General features: G+C 52.9%; 1 protein-coding gene across 3 annotated transcripts in view; it reads right to left on the reverse strand.

Annotated features, from left to right (window-relative positions):
• Window positions 1-16393, reverse strand: part of Mprip (myosin phosphatase Rho interacting protein) — a gene marked incomplete at its 5' end in the record, with an annotated part of 133514 nt that overhangs the window by 52440 nt on the left and 64681 nt on the right. For all 3 annotated transcript variants that reach the window (XM_013509621.1, XM_013509622.1, XM_005413979.2), the window contains 2 exon segments: window positions 3908-3992; window positions 7783-7934. In XM_013509621.1, coding sequence (XP_013365075.1) covers window positions 3908-3992; window positions 7783-7934 — 237 coding nt within the window.

Here is a 16393-nt window from a genome sequence, read left to right on the forward strand (position 1 = left end):
GTGTGCAAATGCGCTCTCCTGCACGCGCTCACACGTGCCTGTGTGCAAACGCGCTCTCCTGCACAGGCTGGAACCAAGGGAGGAGTCTGAGTGGAAATGGTGTCAATTCCTATTCCCCAGGGTAAAGAAGTGGTGCTGCCCCCAAACCAAGCATGTGCAGGACAGCTACCAAGGCAGATGCAGGGTACCTGGCTCTTAAATATGCAGAGAACTGAACTCCACAAACACAGCCCTGACGAGACTCATCCTATGCTTTGAATCTGGAATACCCCCCACAGGCTTCCGTTTTAAAGGCTTGGTCCCCAGCCAGCAGTGCTATGGGAGGTGGTGGAACCTTTAAGAGGCGGGGCCCAGTTGGATGAGCCAGTCACATGAAGGATACCTTTGAGGGGCCCCTCCTGCTGCCTGGCCACATGCGGTAAGCAGCTTTGTCCTACTACTTACTCCTAGCCGCGATGTGGGCTCTCATCATGGGCTTAGAAACAGCGGGACCAGCAAGACAACGGACTGAAACCTTTTCTTCCTTTAAGTTTTCTCAGGTACTGTCATGTAATGTAGAGCTAACGAACACAGCAAGGCTGCTATCCCCACCTGTCTTGCACAGCCAGCTTCTATCTGGTCCAACCATTTGGCTGGAGAAGGAAGCAGCCAACAGGATGGCTTTGGCCTCTCTCAAAAGCGAGGCATGTCTTAGCTCGCCTAACACAGGACACACACAAATATCCACTCTGCCTTCCCATCCCGGTGGCCTGGACTCATTTTCTCAAATTCCTCTTGGGCTGCCTTTGGACTGGGCCCCTGATGAGGGTCACAGATGACCGGGTAGTGTACATGTTTGTATACATGCGCAGACCTAAGACGGTCGCCAGGTTATCTGTTCTATCTGTTCACAGCCAGGCCAGGCACTGTATTATTCAAGCTCACCACACCGGCAGGAGCACTTCAAGGACAAGTGGAGGTAGTGCCTTTTCATATGAGTGGCCAGAAAGGGCAGCTTGGGGATCCAAATAACTATGTGCACCAGAACAAGAAGGCTGGGGAGGGGCAGGGCACTGGATGAGATCAAGCCGGGAGGCTCTTCTCCAGGCCCAAGACCTATACCCGACGGCCTATTTGTCTCAGAGTCACTGCTGACCGACTCCCAGGCTTGAGACTGCTTGAAAGAAGTCAGCTTCAGGTTCTTCGAAGTAAGAGATGTAATGCAGGATTCTCCTGACAGTTTCCGAAGGTCTCAGATGACATGTGGAGACCATCCCCAGGACTACCCTGCCCCTCAGCCAGCACACCACCCTCAGTAGATGGTGGGGAAGCCCATCTCTAGGCAAAGACACTCTTCTTCTGAGTAGGTAGAGACATCTGGTTGGGCTGAATATGGCCACAGAGACCCTTCCATTCCCACAGTGTAGGACTGGGCTCACACTATAGAATCAGCCCAGGTCTGAGGAAGGAATAAAGTGCCTGGGTTTTCTGTGTAACATTTCTTGGATGGGAAGTTCACAGCTGTCAGTGCCCAGCTGAAGTCTGTGCTGTTCATCAGCTGCTGAGAAAGTTTCAAAGCAAGAGAAATAGGATATGGGCCCCTCTCTCCGGAGGGGTGTCAGAGAAGGCCTCTCTCTTCCCTGGCACGAAAATGGAGCAGAGAACCCAGTGGGAATGGAGATCTCTGACCTGAGTAGGGGTCACTGACACCCCCACAGAAAATAAGATTCCTGGGAAGGAGAAGCAGCCATGCAGCATGTGCACAGGTTGTTGTCATTGGTGGTGGTGGTAGGCTCACAGACAGGTCGGCTGCTTTACAGGTCTCTGCAAAGGGCGGAGAGCCCAGGGTGGGAGACAGGAGGATCCAGCTGGCTAACAGGCCTCTAGAGTCTGCACTCCTGATCTGGTCATACTTGTGGTAGGTTTGTCCTTCCCCCTGTCCCAGGCTCGCTCTTTCTTAGCCACATGAGGAACCTGCACTTCTCAAATCATGGCTGTTGGGTTCTGCTCAGGACTGGGCCTGTCTCTTCTCCCTACCTTGGGCTCTGTCAGGATCCCTCTCCAGACTGCTATCTGTGGTCTGACCCACATTTCCGCCTTCAAGACCTGAGACTCTCAGCTCCTCTATTTGTGCATCTCCAGAGCAGAGGCTGAGTATAACTGAGTATAACTGGACTCAGCAGAGACTGAGGCTTCAGCCCTCCATACCTTAATGTGAAATGTTCCTGGGCCTGCAGATAGCTGTGGAGAAAGAGCCAGGTATAGGACCCCAGGTTCTTGCCCCTGTGGAGGCCCCAAAGGCTTAAGGCTCCACAGCCCAGCCTGGGCCATCTGAGTGCTATCAGAATCAGGCTGCCAGAGGTAGGTCTCCCCAGGGACTGTGACCTAAATGCAACCAGCATCTCTCCTCTGCAGAGGCCCACGTTGCCTGGGGGAGACAGCTTCTGATGAACATTCAGTTTTGGAAACCAATGGCCTCAAATAGGGTGTTCTAGCGATCAAGAGGCAGAAGAGAATCCCTACCAGACCAGCTTAGGAGAGGACTCAGAAGAGGACGCTGGGATGGCCCAGGTCCCAGGCCCTACACCTACCTTTCTGGAAATGCCATCCAGTCTAAGAGACATGGCTCAGGGACAGGGGTGACCTTCCTCTCTACCCTGGCGTCATACGGCTTCTTCTACCAACCACAAAGGGAAAGCCTGGTCTTGGGCAGCAGCCCTTTGCAGTATGGGGTCACAGGCAAGGGGATACCACCAGATACCCTGCCCTGGCCCAAGGCGTCTCCTGTAAACGAAGTTACCTTACTTAGAGGCAGCTCTGCCCTGCACTGTTTCCAAGGCGTCACCATGGAAATGTGGAGGAACCCCAAACACTGTTCTTCTGCCTACGCATTTTTTTCTCACAACAGGCAGCTTTGGAAGATTTGTTTACGAACTGCTGTTCCCCAGCAGGAAGCTCCATTTTCAGTCTCCAAGAAGCACTCTGACTGTAATTTTTGTAGACTTCTAATCAGGAACATCTCCCTTCTAGGGGATGCTGACTTGGTGCCCCCGGGACTCCTCGGAGGAAGGATAAGATAGAGGTGGATGCCTGTTGATGGAGGATAGGCCCACTGACATGCACCTGCTCCTGACCACTGCTGGCCTCCAAAGCCCTCTGAGGCAAGCAGCCAGTGAAGACCGCCCAGTCCTAGGGGCGACAGGGTTCCACCTTCACCTGGCTCTCTTCAATTCTACCAGGCCTTTCACCTTGGGACACTTAAGGGAGCCCCTCTCAATCTGTTCATTCTCAAGGGGCTGGGAGGTTCAATCCAACAAAGGAAAAAGTATTTGGTGAGGGCTAACACTTGTAGAAAAGGGGAAAGGGTGAGCATTTATTAAATACTCATGATGGATGCAATGTGTACTTTAACACTGACAATAGCCCTAGCAATTAGAAGCCTATTATAAGTTAAGTATGGCGGCACAAACCTGTAATCCCAGCACTCTGGGAGGGTGACGCAGGATTGCAAGTTTGAGCCCAGTCTGGGCAATTTAGAGACCAACCCGAGACTCTTGCTTCCCCTGGTCCCCCAAAAAAGGCCCATTTTGCCAGGTCCAAGGCTCAGGATCAGCCTCATTTCCCCAGGCCTAGATCTGAAGGGATCCTCCAAGCCCCTGACTACACAGGGACACCCCAGGACTCTCTCTAGCTGTAGCAACAGAGGTGTGTGTGCAGGAAATCCCTCCTCCCACTCTTCCCTCCCCAGAGGCCCACAGGATGGCTAGAGGACACACTCATAGCGGATGGAGGCGGGAGGAAGGAGGGAGCGTGCAGGACACGACTGCCTTAGCCCTGGCCTGACCTCTTTCCTATTTTCCAGCCTCTCGGCACCCTCACTTCTTCCCAGGCTCCAGAGGGGAGCCCACCTGGCAAGGCCACGGCCTACCTGTGGGGTGGGTGGCTCCACTTTCCGTTTCTTCTTCTGGTTCTGCTTGTTGGTCCTGGGATAGATCATGAGCATTTCCAGCCACCTGTGGAGAGGGGAGCAGACGGAGCACCAGGTAAGACCCTCAGGAACCATAACCGTAACTCTTGCTGGGGTGGCCCAGACCCTAGGAACTAAACTACTGGCCAGGCCTCCGGCACTGAGCAGGGCAGGGCACCCCGCCAAATGAGAGACACCACAGCTGGCCCAGAACATGTTCAATGGACAGGTTAAAAGCAGAGGCTGTGCCAGGACCAGATCCAGACAAGGATCTTGCCGTGGCCACGGCAGGCTTAGGACACAATGTAGGCTCCACTGTGGCAAACAGGCAGGCCTGGCCACAGGCCTGGGGCACACAGACACATCGCTCTCCCATTACTGGTTGATCGGCTGGGTTTCAGCTTGGCTCTAGAACTGCCCACACAGAGTACATCTGCATGTACTCGGATGGGCGTGGCTAGGAGCCCTTTAGGATCGCTGAAGCATATGCTGAGGAAAGCAGGAATGGTGTCAGCAGTTTCCTATGTTGGATCACCTCAGACGTGAGCAGCTGACCTTCCAGACCACCTCCTGAACAGGGAGAGGGCCGAGCACGCTGGCTTTGGGGAGGGTCAAACAGCAGTAGCCGAGGACGCCTACCAGGGCTCCTGTGCTGAAGAGTATCTCCAGACGAGGACTGGGAAAGCCATAGGGAGGCTGTGGGTAGGTGGCTGGGACCCCAGATTTGACTCTGCTACTATCTGATCACAGCCTTGGGTGCTTGAAGCCCCCACTGGGGTTTGTCTCTTTTTTTGGTTGGTTGTTTTTTGGTACTGGGAATCGAACTCTGGACCTCGCACTTGCCAGGCAGACACTGTGTCGCTGAGCTATATCCTTGGCCTGTCTCATTTTGAAACCAGGTGCTAGATCAGGTTATGGCATGAACATGCCTCTCCTAGTGTGGGAAATTTTATAAGGACTAAGCAAATAAAAATCATATGCCTGGCTACAGCTTCATTCCAGTCTAGAGGAAGAGGGGTGGGAGGTACAGAGGGAAGGAAGGGCAAGACAACCCTAGTCTTCTCTCAATAGGGGAAGAAACTTTAGGACACACTGGCCTAGACCTTCCTAGAGCGCCAAGGTCAATGCTGTGTGTGGTGATGGTAAGGGTACACTGCCACAGCCTGGCTGACCCTGTACCCAGCAGCATTCCTGGGGCAGGAGAGGGGCTTCCTGAAGTGCTTCTTTAATTGATGTGCTGCGGGAAGGGAAGCTAGGTGGGTCAGAGTTAGAGGCTCTCTGGGACAGCCTCAGGATTGCTGTGCCATTGACAGCTGACTGTGGAAGCCGGCTTGGTGCAGGGAAGCACAGTGACCGAGTCAAGGGCTACCCTCACTGCGGCTTAGCCCATAGCCCTTCAACTTGCCTAGAACATAGAAAAAGGCCCGTGCTGTCAGAGACACAGGTCCTGAGGTCATCTCTCTGTGACCTCTAAGCAACAAAGGATGGCACAACTGCACCTTCAAGACCAGGAGAGGAGCGGCCTTCCGCAGGGCCCTGAGCAGTCTGCCCTGCTCACCCCTCTTGTCCGCCGCAGTGGCTGACACTGCGGCCAACCACTCTGAGGACCTATGCCTGTGGGAGGCTACTTCTGCACCTGTACCAGACTCCCAGGTCAAGACTGCTGCGCTCTCACAGGGCCCCACGTACATGGGGAGCATGGTGGGAGTGCAGAACCTTCTAGATGCCCAGTACTACCCCCTGGCCACACTGGGGAGCTATGTGGGGTGGGCCTCGAGGGAAGAGTGCGAGTTGGCCAGGCCACACACTGACTAAGCACTGAACAGAGCTGCTGAGTTCCCCTGGGTGGGCTCAGCACCCCAGAGCTTAGAAGGCTGGGAAGAGGAACCTGGCCTGCCCAGGCATGCACCAGCATCCTGGGTTGTGCACCCAGCATCCTGTGATGCTATGAGGCTGGAGTTACAGATGGCAGATCAGGGACAGACGACAGGAGGTGCCTTCTGCACTTGCATTTCCCACGGAAGCCCAACAGGAAGTGCCTAATGCTATCCAAATGTGCTACAAATATTAATAAACCCAGTAAAGAGAGGAGAGAGGTGAGTATGGACATGGGATTGGTGGTACCATGGCTCCCCAACTCTCTCCCCACAATGGACAGTAGGTGGAGGTGACGGAGAAGTATGTGGAAATGGCAGGCCAGCGCCTGCTGACAGAAGAGAGAACAGAGCATGACCAAGAGTGGGGCTAGGGCTCAGGATGGAGCAAGGACCCTGGACTGACTGCTGAAGGACTGACCAAATACTGAACATCACCTTTAATTAGCATGTCACTAACGCAGATCCAGACACCCCACTGCACTGGGGACTCAGACTCCTTTCTCCATGCTCCCCTGGGTCCCAGGCTGGGAAGGTGAGGTTCCCCAGGGGATCCATCTGGGTTGGTTCATCTGGCCGGGCCAGGCAGCAGAAGGAGGTGTGAGCCAGAAGCGCAGATGCCCACTCACACCTGGAGGATGTCTCTGGCAGCCGCCCTGCTTCCAGGCCCTCGGGCTTCTCAGTGCAGAGTAAGGGTTCTTTAGAAGCCCTAGATGACCGTAACTCCCATGGTTCTCGGTTAGGGTTAGGGAAAGACACAAAGTGCTCCCCCGCCCATCAGGGGTGCCCTTGTCCTCACGCTCTGGCCTCCTCTCAGTTTGGGCCAGGCTGTGGCTGAGACAGGAAAGCAAGGTGGTGCTCCAAGGAGCACCCCTGAGCTCAAACCAAAGAACCCTCTGTCTCCCCTCTATCCTGCCCTGCAGCTGCCAGCCAGTTCTCATCAGCCCCTCAGTTCTGCTTTCTTCCAAAGCTTCTTTAGATGCACTTGCCTCCTTCAAACTGTAAAGAATGAGTGGGAGTCTCCAAGACCCACTCCTTGAGGCCACCCAGGCCTGCTGAGCCTGCCTACCTACACCGACCACATACGGTTTTTCACCATGGCCCAGGCAGCAGGGTGTGGGTAGCGAATGCCCTATTGCTGGACCATAAGCTCTCTCAAACTCAGGAATATGGAGCTCTTATCCCCTGTGACTGTCACCTAGCTTGAAACCTGGGCTCACCCTTCAGCTGGCAGGCCTTCTGCTAAAACTCCGCAGAGGAGCAGCATGAGCAAGCTTGTCCACTGTTCCCATTCAAAGAAACCAGTCTCTGCAGCGGTGCAGCTCATGTGCGAGGCCCTGGGGATATGGCTGAGACACACCTCCGCTCTCAAGGGCCCTCCCTGAGGAAGACGTGCACGCATTTGAGTAACACGGATCATGGGACGTGCTCTAAGGCCTGACATGCAGGCTGACTGCGGACAGCCTGGAGGAAAGACAGGTCACTCTGCAGGGAGCAGCGCTGAGTAAGGCTACAGGCTTAGCCCCATGGAGACACGGCAGTGGGGTGCGCCGCAGGGTCAGGCTGGACTGCAGAGCTGCGAAGGGCCTCGAGCCACCAAGCAGCATGGGTCTGACTGTTGGGGACACGGTTACGGCGGGGGGGGGTGAGGGCAGGTATGCTTCGTGGGCTGCCCTTCCCTGTGGCCAAGGGACAGGCGGGTTGGAGTGTGCTGCGAGTGGAGGTAGGAGGGCTACGAAGAGGCCTGAAGATGCTGGCCCTGGAAGGAGGCAGAGTTTTCGGGATGAAGCACGGCAATGCAGGCTGGCAGGCAGGCTCGTGGCAGCACTAAGGGGGGGGGGGTGCTCAGCGGAAGAGCCGCCTGGAGAGGGAGGAGGTATGGTGTGTCTGAATCAGCAGCACACAGGGCCCGTGGCAGGCAGGTTGCCTGGCAGCGCCTCCTCCCACAGCACGAGCACTCACCCGCTGATGATCTCTTTAGTTTCTGCTCTGATGAAATGCTCCTTCTCAGGTGTCAGGATGCACAGGGAGAACTTCTGGCTGGTGCGGCCCTCCCCATCCACCACATCCGTGCACTGGTTCATGTTGATGGTGCCCTGTGGGAGGGTGGTAGGCTGCAAGAACAAGACGAACAGTCACTCAGAGGCAGCAGGAAGGTGGCAGCATGGGATAGTAGCAGGTCCACAACACCCAGTCATGTCCAAGCCTTTCCCCACCCTGCCCTTGCAGCTCTGCTTTCCATCCCTCCCCTGGGAGGACTGGGGCAGGCCAGGTTCCTCAGAGAACAATGTCTGGATTTCACTTCCTACTTGGAAAACAATATCCCAGTCTGCACCAGAGGAAGAGGCAGGGGAGGGAGGAAGGAAGAGGACAGCTCAGTGAGGACAGCTAGGGAGACAGAGGCCGCCAAGATCCTGATCCCAGAGGGGCTGCTGATCCAAGAGAGCACTGAGAAAAAGCTCTAGGAGGTGATTCAAAATAGCACAGTTATTCTGAGATGTGAGGAGTAGGCCAAAATGGAGCCACATCTTTGATCCCCAACTACCAGGCTGGGGGCCAGACCCAGACACCCTGTAAGGGTTGGCCTACCTGCAACTGCCCAGGGCTTGGAGAGCTCTGCAGAAGCTCCTGGGCCAGCTCTGTCTTAACAAGCAGTATTTTTAAAAACAAAACAAAAAACAGCAAAAGCTGTTAACTAAAATTAGAGACAAAAAACCAAACAGAAAATGATGACTTTAAGAAATTCACACGGATGAAGGGCTAGACAAGAGAACCTTTCCAAAGATGATCTGTCAGCCTTGTACCCTCTGGCTTACATTCTGCCAGATACTGATGCTCTGAGAAGGTTGACAGGGCACAGCAGCTCCCATGTGCTAGGACCCTAGAGATGTGTCCTTAAGGCCATCTGCACCACTGGTTCTCACAGGGAAGCACAGCCTACCGTCTCTGGGCACTGGAGCTACAGGAGGGTAGGCTACAACTTCATCCTCCTCTGGAACAGCCACCAGCTTCTCTAGGAAGCTACCAGAGAGCCTGCTGCTTCCTTGGTCCCATTCCCATGAATCAATCACACAAACAGTGACCTCTGAAAAAGCCCCACCTATGACTGCGTGGGGCTCTGGGGGAGACAGCTCAACACAAGCCATTATAGGGTCTATCTCCTTCCACAAAGGGCGTCAGAAGTGTTAAAGAAGGCAAAGACGTAAAGTAAGCCAGGACTGCAGGAAGTTAATATTCATTTACAACAGATGTGCCAGGCCTTTGCAACCGCAACCTCTGCCATGGCCCCTTTAAAATACCCACAATGAGGCAGACATTACCTGATCAATCTTACTGCACACACAGAAAAGAGGGCAAGCGGGACAGACACAAGCCACACAAGAGGAGAAAGCTCTGACTGCAGAGGCCAATCCACTCATGGAGCTTCCAGTGAAGTGGGAAGAAACTCTCCGTTCCAAAATTAGATGATCTCATTCTTAGCTAGCCGCAGTATTAACTCTTCTTTTCAATAATGGTTTTATTAAGATATAATTCGCATACCAATTTACCTATTTACAAAGTACAATTCAATAGCTTTTAGCATTTTCAGAGTTGTACAACAACCAACTGCAGATCATTCTCTTCACCGCTCTAAAAACCCAGGACTATCAGCAGTCATTTCCCTCCTCCCAGCCAGCAGTCTGCTTTCTGCCTCGATGGTTTACCTGTTCTGAGTCCTTCGTGTAAACGGAATCATTCAATACCCATTTATGTCTGGCTGCCACTGTAGCCTCCTTTAACACACTGTGAAGGTTCTCCCATGATGCAGCATGTGTTCCCACTTTGTCCTTCTCAGGGCTGAACAGCAGTCCATTACACGGACAGACCACGTTTTGTTTATCCATTCATCGCGGATGGCACACTTGGACTGTTTCCACTTTGGGGCTATTGTGAATAATGCTGCTGTGGGCAGTCGCACACCTGTGTCTGGATGGACACAGACATGCTTTCATTTCTCTTAGGTGGTTGCCTAGAAGTGGAGCTTCTGGGTCATATGGGAACTGTACATTTAACTTTGTGATAAACTGCAGAGTTCCCCAAGTGGCTATACCATTTGACATTCCCACCAGCAGTGTAACAACCTAGTATTACCCTTTAAAACTGTACTGTAGCCTAGTGTGGTGTTGCACTCCTGTAATCCCAGCACTCAGGAGGCTGAGGCGGTAGGATCACCCTGAGTTCAAGGCCAGCCTGGACTATATAGTGAAATGCTTTCTCAAACTAACAAAACAAACAAACAAACAAACAATTTCTGTTGAGCTTCCAACCAGTGCTCTTGGAGAGCAGGTCCAGGTATGCACTGGCAACCTGCTAAGAAAGCACTTCTTAAGCCAGGTGTGGTGGCACAGGCCTGTAATCCCAGCATGGATTGGGTAGGAGGCTGAGGCAGGAGGACTTCTGTGAGTTCAAGGCCAGCCTGTGCTACATAGTGAATTCAAGGCAGAGCTACACAGCAAGACCTTGTCTCAAAACAAACAAACAAACAACCCAAAAAACAAAATAAAACAAAAAACTCCACCAAAGTAAGCAAGCAGCTCTTTCCAGGTTTCAACAGTGCCACCCAGGAGAGCAAGCAGCAGTATTACCATAGGTCGGTGGCAATGCCACTCACCCACACTTCCCTGTGGCCTGTGCCTGTATCCTCCCACTGAACACCACCAGAACCCTGCGAGGCAGGTGTCACCGTCGTCTCTATCATACAGACAAGGAAGCAGCCGCCCAAAAAGCTATGTAACTCATCTAGGGTCATGATGCTAAGAATTAGCAGCCATGTCAGGGTTTGAGTTCAGGTCCCTGGCTCTGGAGCGAGACCCTTCTCCGCTTTGCACTCCACTTTGTCTCCCACACGCACAAAGCTGAAGCACACTCAACCGCAGTCTGGCTTCCAGATAATCCATGTTCCAGCCAGTGCCTCTCCCCTCCCCTGTTGCCTCTGTCTGGGAGCAGGACACGCCCATCTGCTCTCTCAGTCCAGGCAGTCTGTCCTCGAGGACAGAAGAAAGGTTTCAGCTAGCCCCAACTGTATGCTGCGAGAGCTAGGGCAAAGATCTAGGCTGTAACCCAAATCTGGCAGTGAGAACAGCAGCCTCTGACACTGTCAGCAGGGAACCAGCTCCCACAAGCTCCCTGCCCTAGTTCTGCACCTCCAGGTTAGGAATCCAGGCCTCTTGAGAGGCTCAGCTTCACCTACTTTTACGTGTTCCCCCAAAAAGAAATGGCTGTCGCATAGCTGGAGGCTCAGGATGCCCAGTCTTCCATCGATGTGGCGCCTCCAGTCCTCTCCTGGTTCCCACAGTGCCCAGCTAGGACAGAAGAATGCTACAGGCTGGAGGCACTTACACAGGAAAGGAGCAAACAGCAGGGCACAAGATAAGGGCATTTCTTCAAAGAGGGAGACAGCCTGCTGAAAGCCTAGCTTTCCTACCTGTCCTCTGCTGGCAAGCTGACAAGAGCCCGGAGCCCTGGTGCACTGTAACCAGGGCATCTGCCAGCCACAGTGACCTGTCTGGATTAGAACAATCCTGGTACAGCAGCCTCACCACCTGAGGGCCCTCTGCCCCACCCAAGCCCAAGCAGGGGAACTGGGAAACCCAGCCATTTCCTAAGGATCCCAGGGAGTGTGGGAAGGTATGCTTCTAAGAGCAACAGAGAAAGAAAAGGAGCCAGAATCAACTACAGAGAGGGCTCTTTGAGCATGCTCAAGAGGAGGCCCCTTCCTCCAGGCAGCTACTTTACAGAACCAGAAGCAGCTCCTCTGAGAGATGAAGCAGGTATCTTTTGTTTTTTCCTCCAGAGGCCCACTCAGAAGAGGGTTAGAAATGGAGAAGCACAGAAGCCAAGACTTCCCCTGGGGCAGAGGATGCACGGCACCTTTCAGGGTGAAGCCTGACTCCACTGCCTGAGAACAGCAGGACAGCAGCGTTTCAAATTCACCTCACTGAGACCCACAGAGTACCGGTCACACAGTGCTGAGCACACGTACGCATGTGCAATGGAAAATTACAATCAATACTGTTACCACACACAAGGCGTTTATTCATGTGTTTTTTCATATTCACTATGACCCACTTAAGGGATATGAAAAGCACTGCTTGCAACTTGGGAAGAATAACTACCTGGCATGTCTGCACTCTGCCAGAACAGAGGCTTGCATACTACAGTGAAGCAAGAAGACTCCGTCTGAGCCAGCGGGACCTAGAGTGGTGAGCAGTGTCCATTTCTTCCTGGTGCTCACCAAGGGCCAGGCAGGGACCTGGGATTTGTAAGTGTTGACTCATTCATTCTCACCACAGCCTCTGAGGGTAGGCACATCACCGTTCGAGTCCCAGACATGCAAGCTGGGACTCTGAGTGGCTAAGGGACACGGTGCTCCCTGAAACAAGTCTGCTGTCTCTGGCACCCCAACCCTCCTTGACAGCCTTTTTCCCTAGTCTGCAACCATTTTGCACAGTAATATGCAAATGTACAGGAGAAACTGTAGGCTGGGCCATCAGGCTTGACTCAGGCCCTGAACACAGGAGAATGGTGCTCACCAAGACAGGGCCCCAGCAGAAACAGAGCCACGCTTCTCTGAGGCAGGGACATTAGGGGCCACAGGTGGGCGGGCTAGAAACTGAACTCCCAAAGCACAGGCCTGGTGAGCAGCTGCACTGGAGGCTGGCAGGCTGGCAGAGTGGACCAGGCCCAAGGACAGGCCCTTCCTTCCTTTGGGCTGAAGGAGTTAGATCGGAGTTCTTGGAGGGAGAGCGGCCCCTTGGGAGCACGAGCTAAGCTCCAAAGCCCAACCCAGGCAGCCTTGGGACCTATACCCTAGGAGTGGTGCTCCAGCTTTGCTCACAAGGCCAAGCAGCTGCCCAGGTCACAGAAAGGCCCAAGTCTTCTTGCTGCAGGCAAGCTACCCTAACCCTGATTCCAGTGAGTGAGGAGTCCCTCTACTGGGGGAAAGGGTGCTACCCCTACAGTACCTGGTATAGACGGGCACCTGACTCTCTGCCTCAAGTCCTTTCCACTCATAGCAGCACCCTCTCCCAACACATGTTCCTAAGGCCCAAGTCCTCTGAGGAAACTAGAAAGAGAAGCTGAAAAGTATCATGAGCTTACCCAGGCCTGGAGCGAGCAATCTCTGCCTGGCCTCCCACCACAGCTCAGAAGCATCAGGCCAACTTTGGTAGGGGCTTGAGGGTGCAGGGTGGGCAAGCGCTGCAGCAGGTGCCTGCAGACAGGACTTCCTCCTTTCCTCCCCAGCTGCAGCTGCAGTCCCTGTGGTTTACAGGGCAGACTCATAACCACCCTCTGCAACGGACTCTACTGCTGGTCCTCTGGCCCCACCTGGCCTGTCTCCTTGTCACATAGCCTCCTCTGCATCTTCAAGAGTCCACATAAAACTTCCATTCTAGGGCTTGGCTGCCCCAGGAAGATGCACACCTGACCAGGTCTGCTAGACTGCAGGTACAGCATGGGCCAGGGACAAGCTCACCAGAGCTTCCATCACCCCCGCATGACAGGAAGGCCACAGACCACACCTATCCCAGCTCCTGCCTCTCCAAGGAGGTTCCAAGATCTTAGGTAGACTCTGAGCCTTACCTTTTCAGAACCCAAGAAGTGCTTACCCTTGCAGTCAAATCCTAGCTCTGTGCTCACCAGCCCTGTGATCCTGGATGAGTAACAAATTACAAGCCTCAGCTTCCACAATGTAAAATACAGACAGAAGCATGCCCACTCAACTCTAAAATGGTCTTGTTGTGGAAAAGTTTTGCTTTCTTTAACTCCAAGTGTCATAGGTAACCATATGGCAAAGCCAGACATGGTGGACATGCCTATAACCCCAGCACTCAGGAGGCCGAGGTGGGAGGCTGACAGGGGAGGACCGCCATGAGTTTGAGGCTGGCCTGGGCTACGCAGTGAGCTCAAGACCAGACTGGAATACAAAGTGACACTGTCTACTACCCGCTCCCCAGAAGGAAAGAGAGACAGAGGCAGAGACAAAGACAGGCAGACATATGGCAGAGGGGTATAATTTGGGTCCAAGTGTCCCCCAAAAGCCCGTGTGTCTGAGGCTTGGTCTCTAGCCTGGTGCTACTGGGGGATGGGGTGGGGTGTAACCTTCAGGAGGTGGGGGCTAATGGCAGGAAGCCAGGTGACTGGGTGCATGGCCTGGAAGAGGGTCACAGAAAGCTGGCTCTTCCTCTCTGCTCCAAGTACCATGAGGTATGCAGCTTGCTCTACCAGAACTCCTCCCACAATGTGCTGGCTTTACCAAAACCAACAGGGCCAACGGGTCATGAACTAAACCTCTGAAACTATGACCCAAAATACACCTTAAGATCCTCTTTTTAAGTTGATTCTCTCAAGTAATTGTTATAGTCATGGAAAGATAACACCCGAAAATGCCACCCCTACTCGTACACCCATAAGAAATGGAACTGGACGTTCTAATGCCACTCCTACTCGTATACCCACAAGAATTGAAGCTGGATGTTCCAATAAAAATATACAAAGGCTCACAATAACATTACTCACAGTAGCAAACCCTTACCTTGGCCAGAACTCTATGAGAACTAGTCAATGATCTAGTAGAAAGGCAAAAGGTAGGTGTGGCGATGCTACCTGATTCCATTTGCATGCAATGTCCAGGACAGGCCTATGGGCAGAAACAGAATGCAGACATGGGGCTGCCAAGGGCTGGGAGGAAAGGGGAGTGACAGCGTAGGGTGGCAGGATTTTTTCTTGGGTTGCTGAAACACGTTCTTAGACTGTGCTGATAGTTGTACAACCTTGTGAATATCCTACAAGAGAGTGATGAATATCCCTAAAACAAAACAAACTACTGCACAGACAAAGGAAAAGAACCAAGAGTGTGGTAACTGGCAGGCTAGTCCTCAGAAAAGGGCCCGTATGGCTCCTCTTGGGCTCCCATAAGGAAGAACACTGATCTCTCGTTACTTCTGGCCCAGGCCTGGGAAGACTGTATATCCTACATCTGCCCGGACACCAAGACTCAGGTTCCCACTATGGGATTTGGTCTCTTCCATGAGAAGCAGTATCTGGGTCAAAACCCCCAAGATCCTAACTTTCAAACTACCAGGACTCAAACAGAGGTCAGTGCAGAGGCCAGAGCCTACCACTTCACTGGAAGGTGGCCCTGGCCGGGGATGACACTGGCTGAACAGCTGCTCCTACTCTGGAAGGTTCGGCTCTTAAGACCTGCTTTAGCCTATCTCAGATAGCATGGGTTTTGTTAGGCATTCAGAGCTTCCATGAATTAGCAGACAGGAGCTTCCAAGAGCACCTGCTAATTCCAGCATCAACTGTGTGCAGTGTGGCAACAGCTCAGCCTGCAGTGGAACTGCACACCCTGCAGCAGTCTGGGCGATTTTATGGGAGGCAGCAGAAATGGCCTATATGGAACTTCCATGAGAGTGGGGCAGATCATTAGGCTGGCTAAGCTAATTTTTGGAAGAGAGAAAAGCATACAACAAAGACCCTTTTCTGTTGCTGCCAAGACCGGGATGTTCCTTCTCACCTGCTGTGCCAGGCCACCTGCTGGCGAGGCAGCAAGAGGCTGAAGCTTCCTCCAAGTGGCCAAAGGCGCTCTTCTAGAGCACCTTCCCTCGGGAAGCCCTCACCATGTGGCCAAGCCCACCTTCCTCCTGAAACTAGAGACGGGGAACTGGGGAAAAACAATGTGCATCTCCTCATCCACCAACAGACTCCACAAGTGTGGGTGGAGCTATGCTATCTATGACAACAAATCTACAATGTAAGAGGAAGAACTGTAACACTCAGAAGACCAAGGACAGAAGCTCTGTAACAATGAATGTGGCAGATTTCTTGGGTGTGACCCTAAAAGCACGGGCAACATGAAAGAAAAAAATTGATTGAACTGAACATCATCAAAACTTAAAATTTTTGTGTATCTAAGGATATTATCAAGAGAGTGAAAAGGTAACCAATGGAAGGAGAGAGAATACTTGCAAATCCTACACTGAATAAAGAATTGATATCCAGAATATACAAAAGCTCCTTAAAAATCAACAACAAAAAACTTAACAAAAATCAGGCAGTGATTTGAAAAGATGCTCCTCTAAAGATATGTAAGTGGCCAATAATCTCCGAAGCTTTCTCAGTGGCTCCTGTGTCCCTGACTCACACCGATTCACACCCACCAGCCTGTGTTCACGGGACTCAAAGTGCTTCCTTACCCGGCAGGACAGAGTGCTCCAGGCTCATCAGGTTTATTTCCTGTCCCAGCCTGGACCAGTCATTTTCCCAAGGAGCCCCATTCCTCTACTGGAGCGGAATTAGAAACCAGGATCTGAATGGTGTGTGTTCACTGCTCTTGGGATGTTTCAGCTTCTATCCTTCTCAACAGGCCAACTACACTCTCTGTGTACACATCCGCATGTGTCTCCATGAAAATCTGTATCCAGCTAAACACGCTGGTGCCTCCAGCTCCACCCACTACCACACAGGCTGTTCCAGCAGTTTCTCCTTTGCTTGCCCGTGCCCTCTCACTCCGACAGCACCTCCTACC

This window comes from Chinchilla lanigera, unplaced genomic scaffold (assembly GCF_000276665.1).
Source record: "Chinchilla lanigera isolate Chin_1 unplaced genomic scaffold, ChiLan1.0 scaffold00176, whole genome shotgun sequence".
In the NCBI taxonomy this organism is placed as follows: Eukaryota; Metazoa; Chordata; class Mammalia; order Rodentia; family Chinchillidae; genus Chinchilla; species Chinchilla lanigera.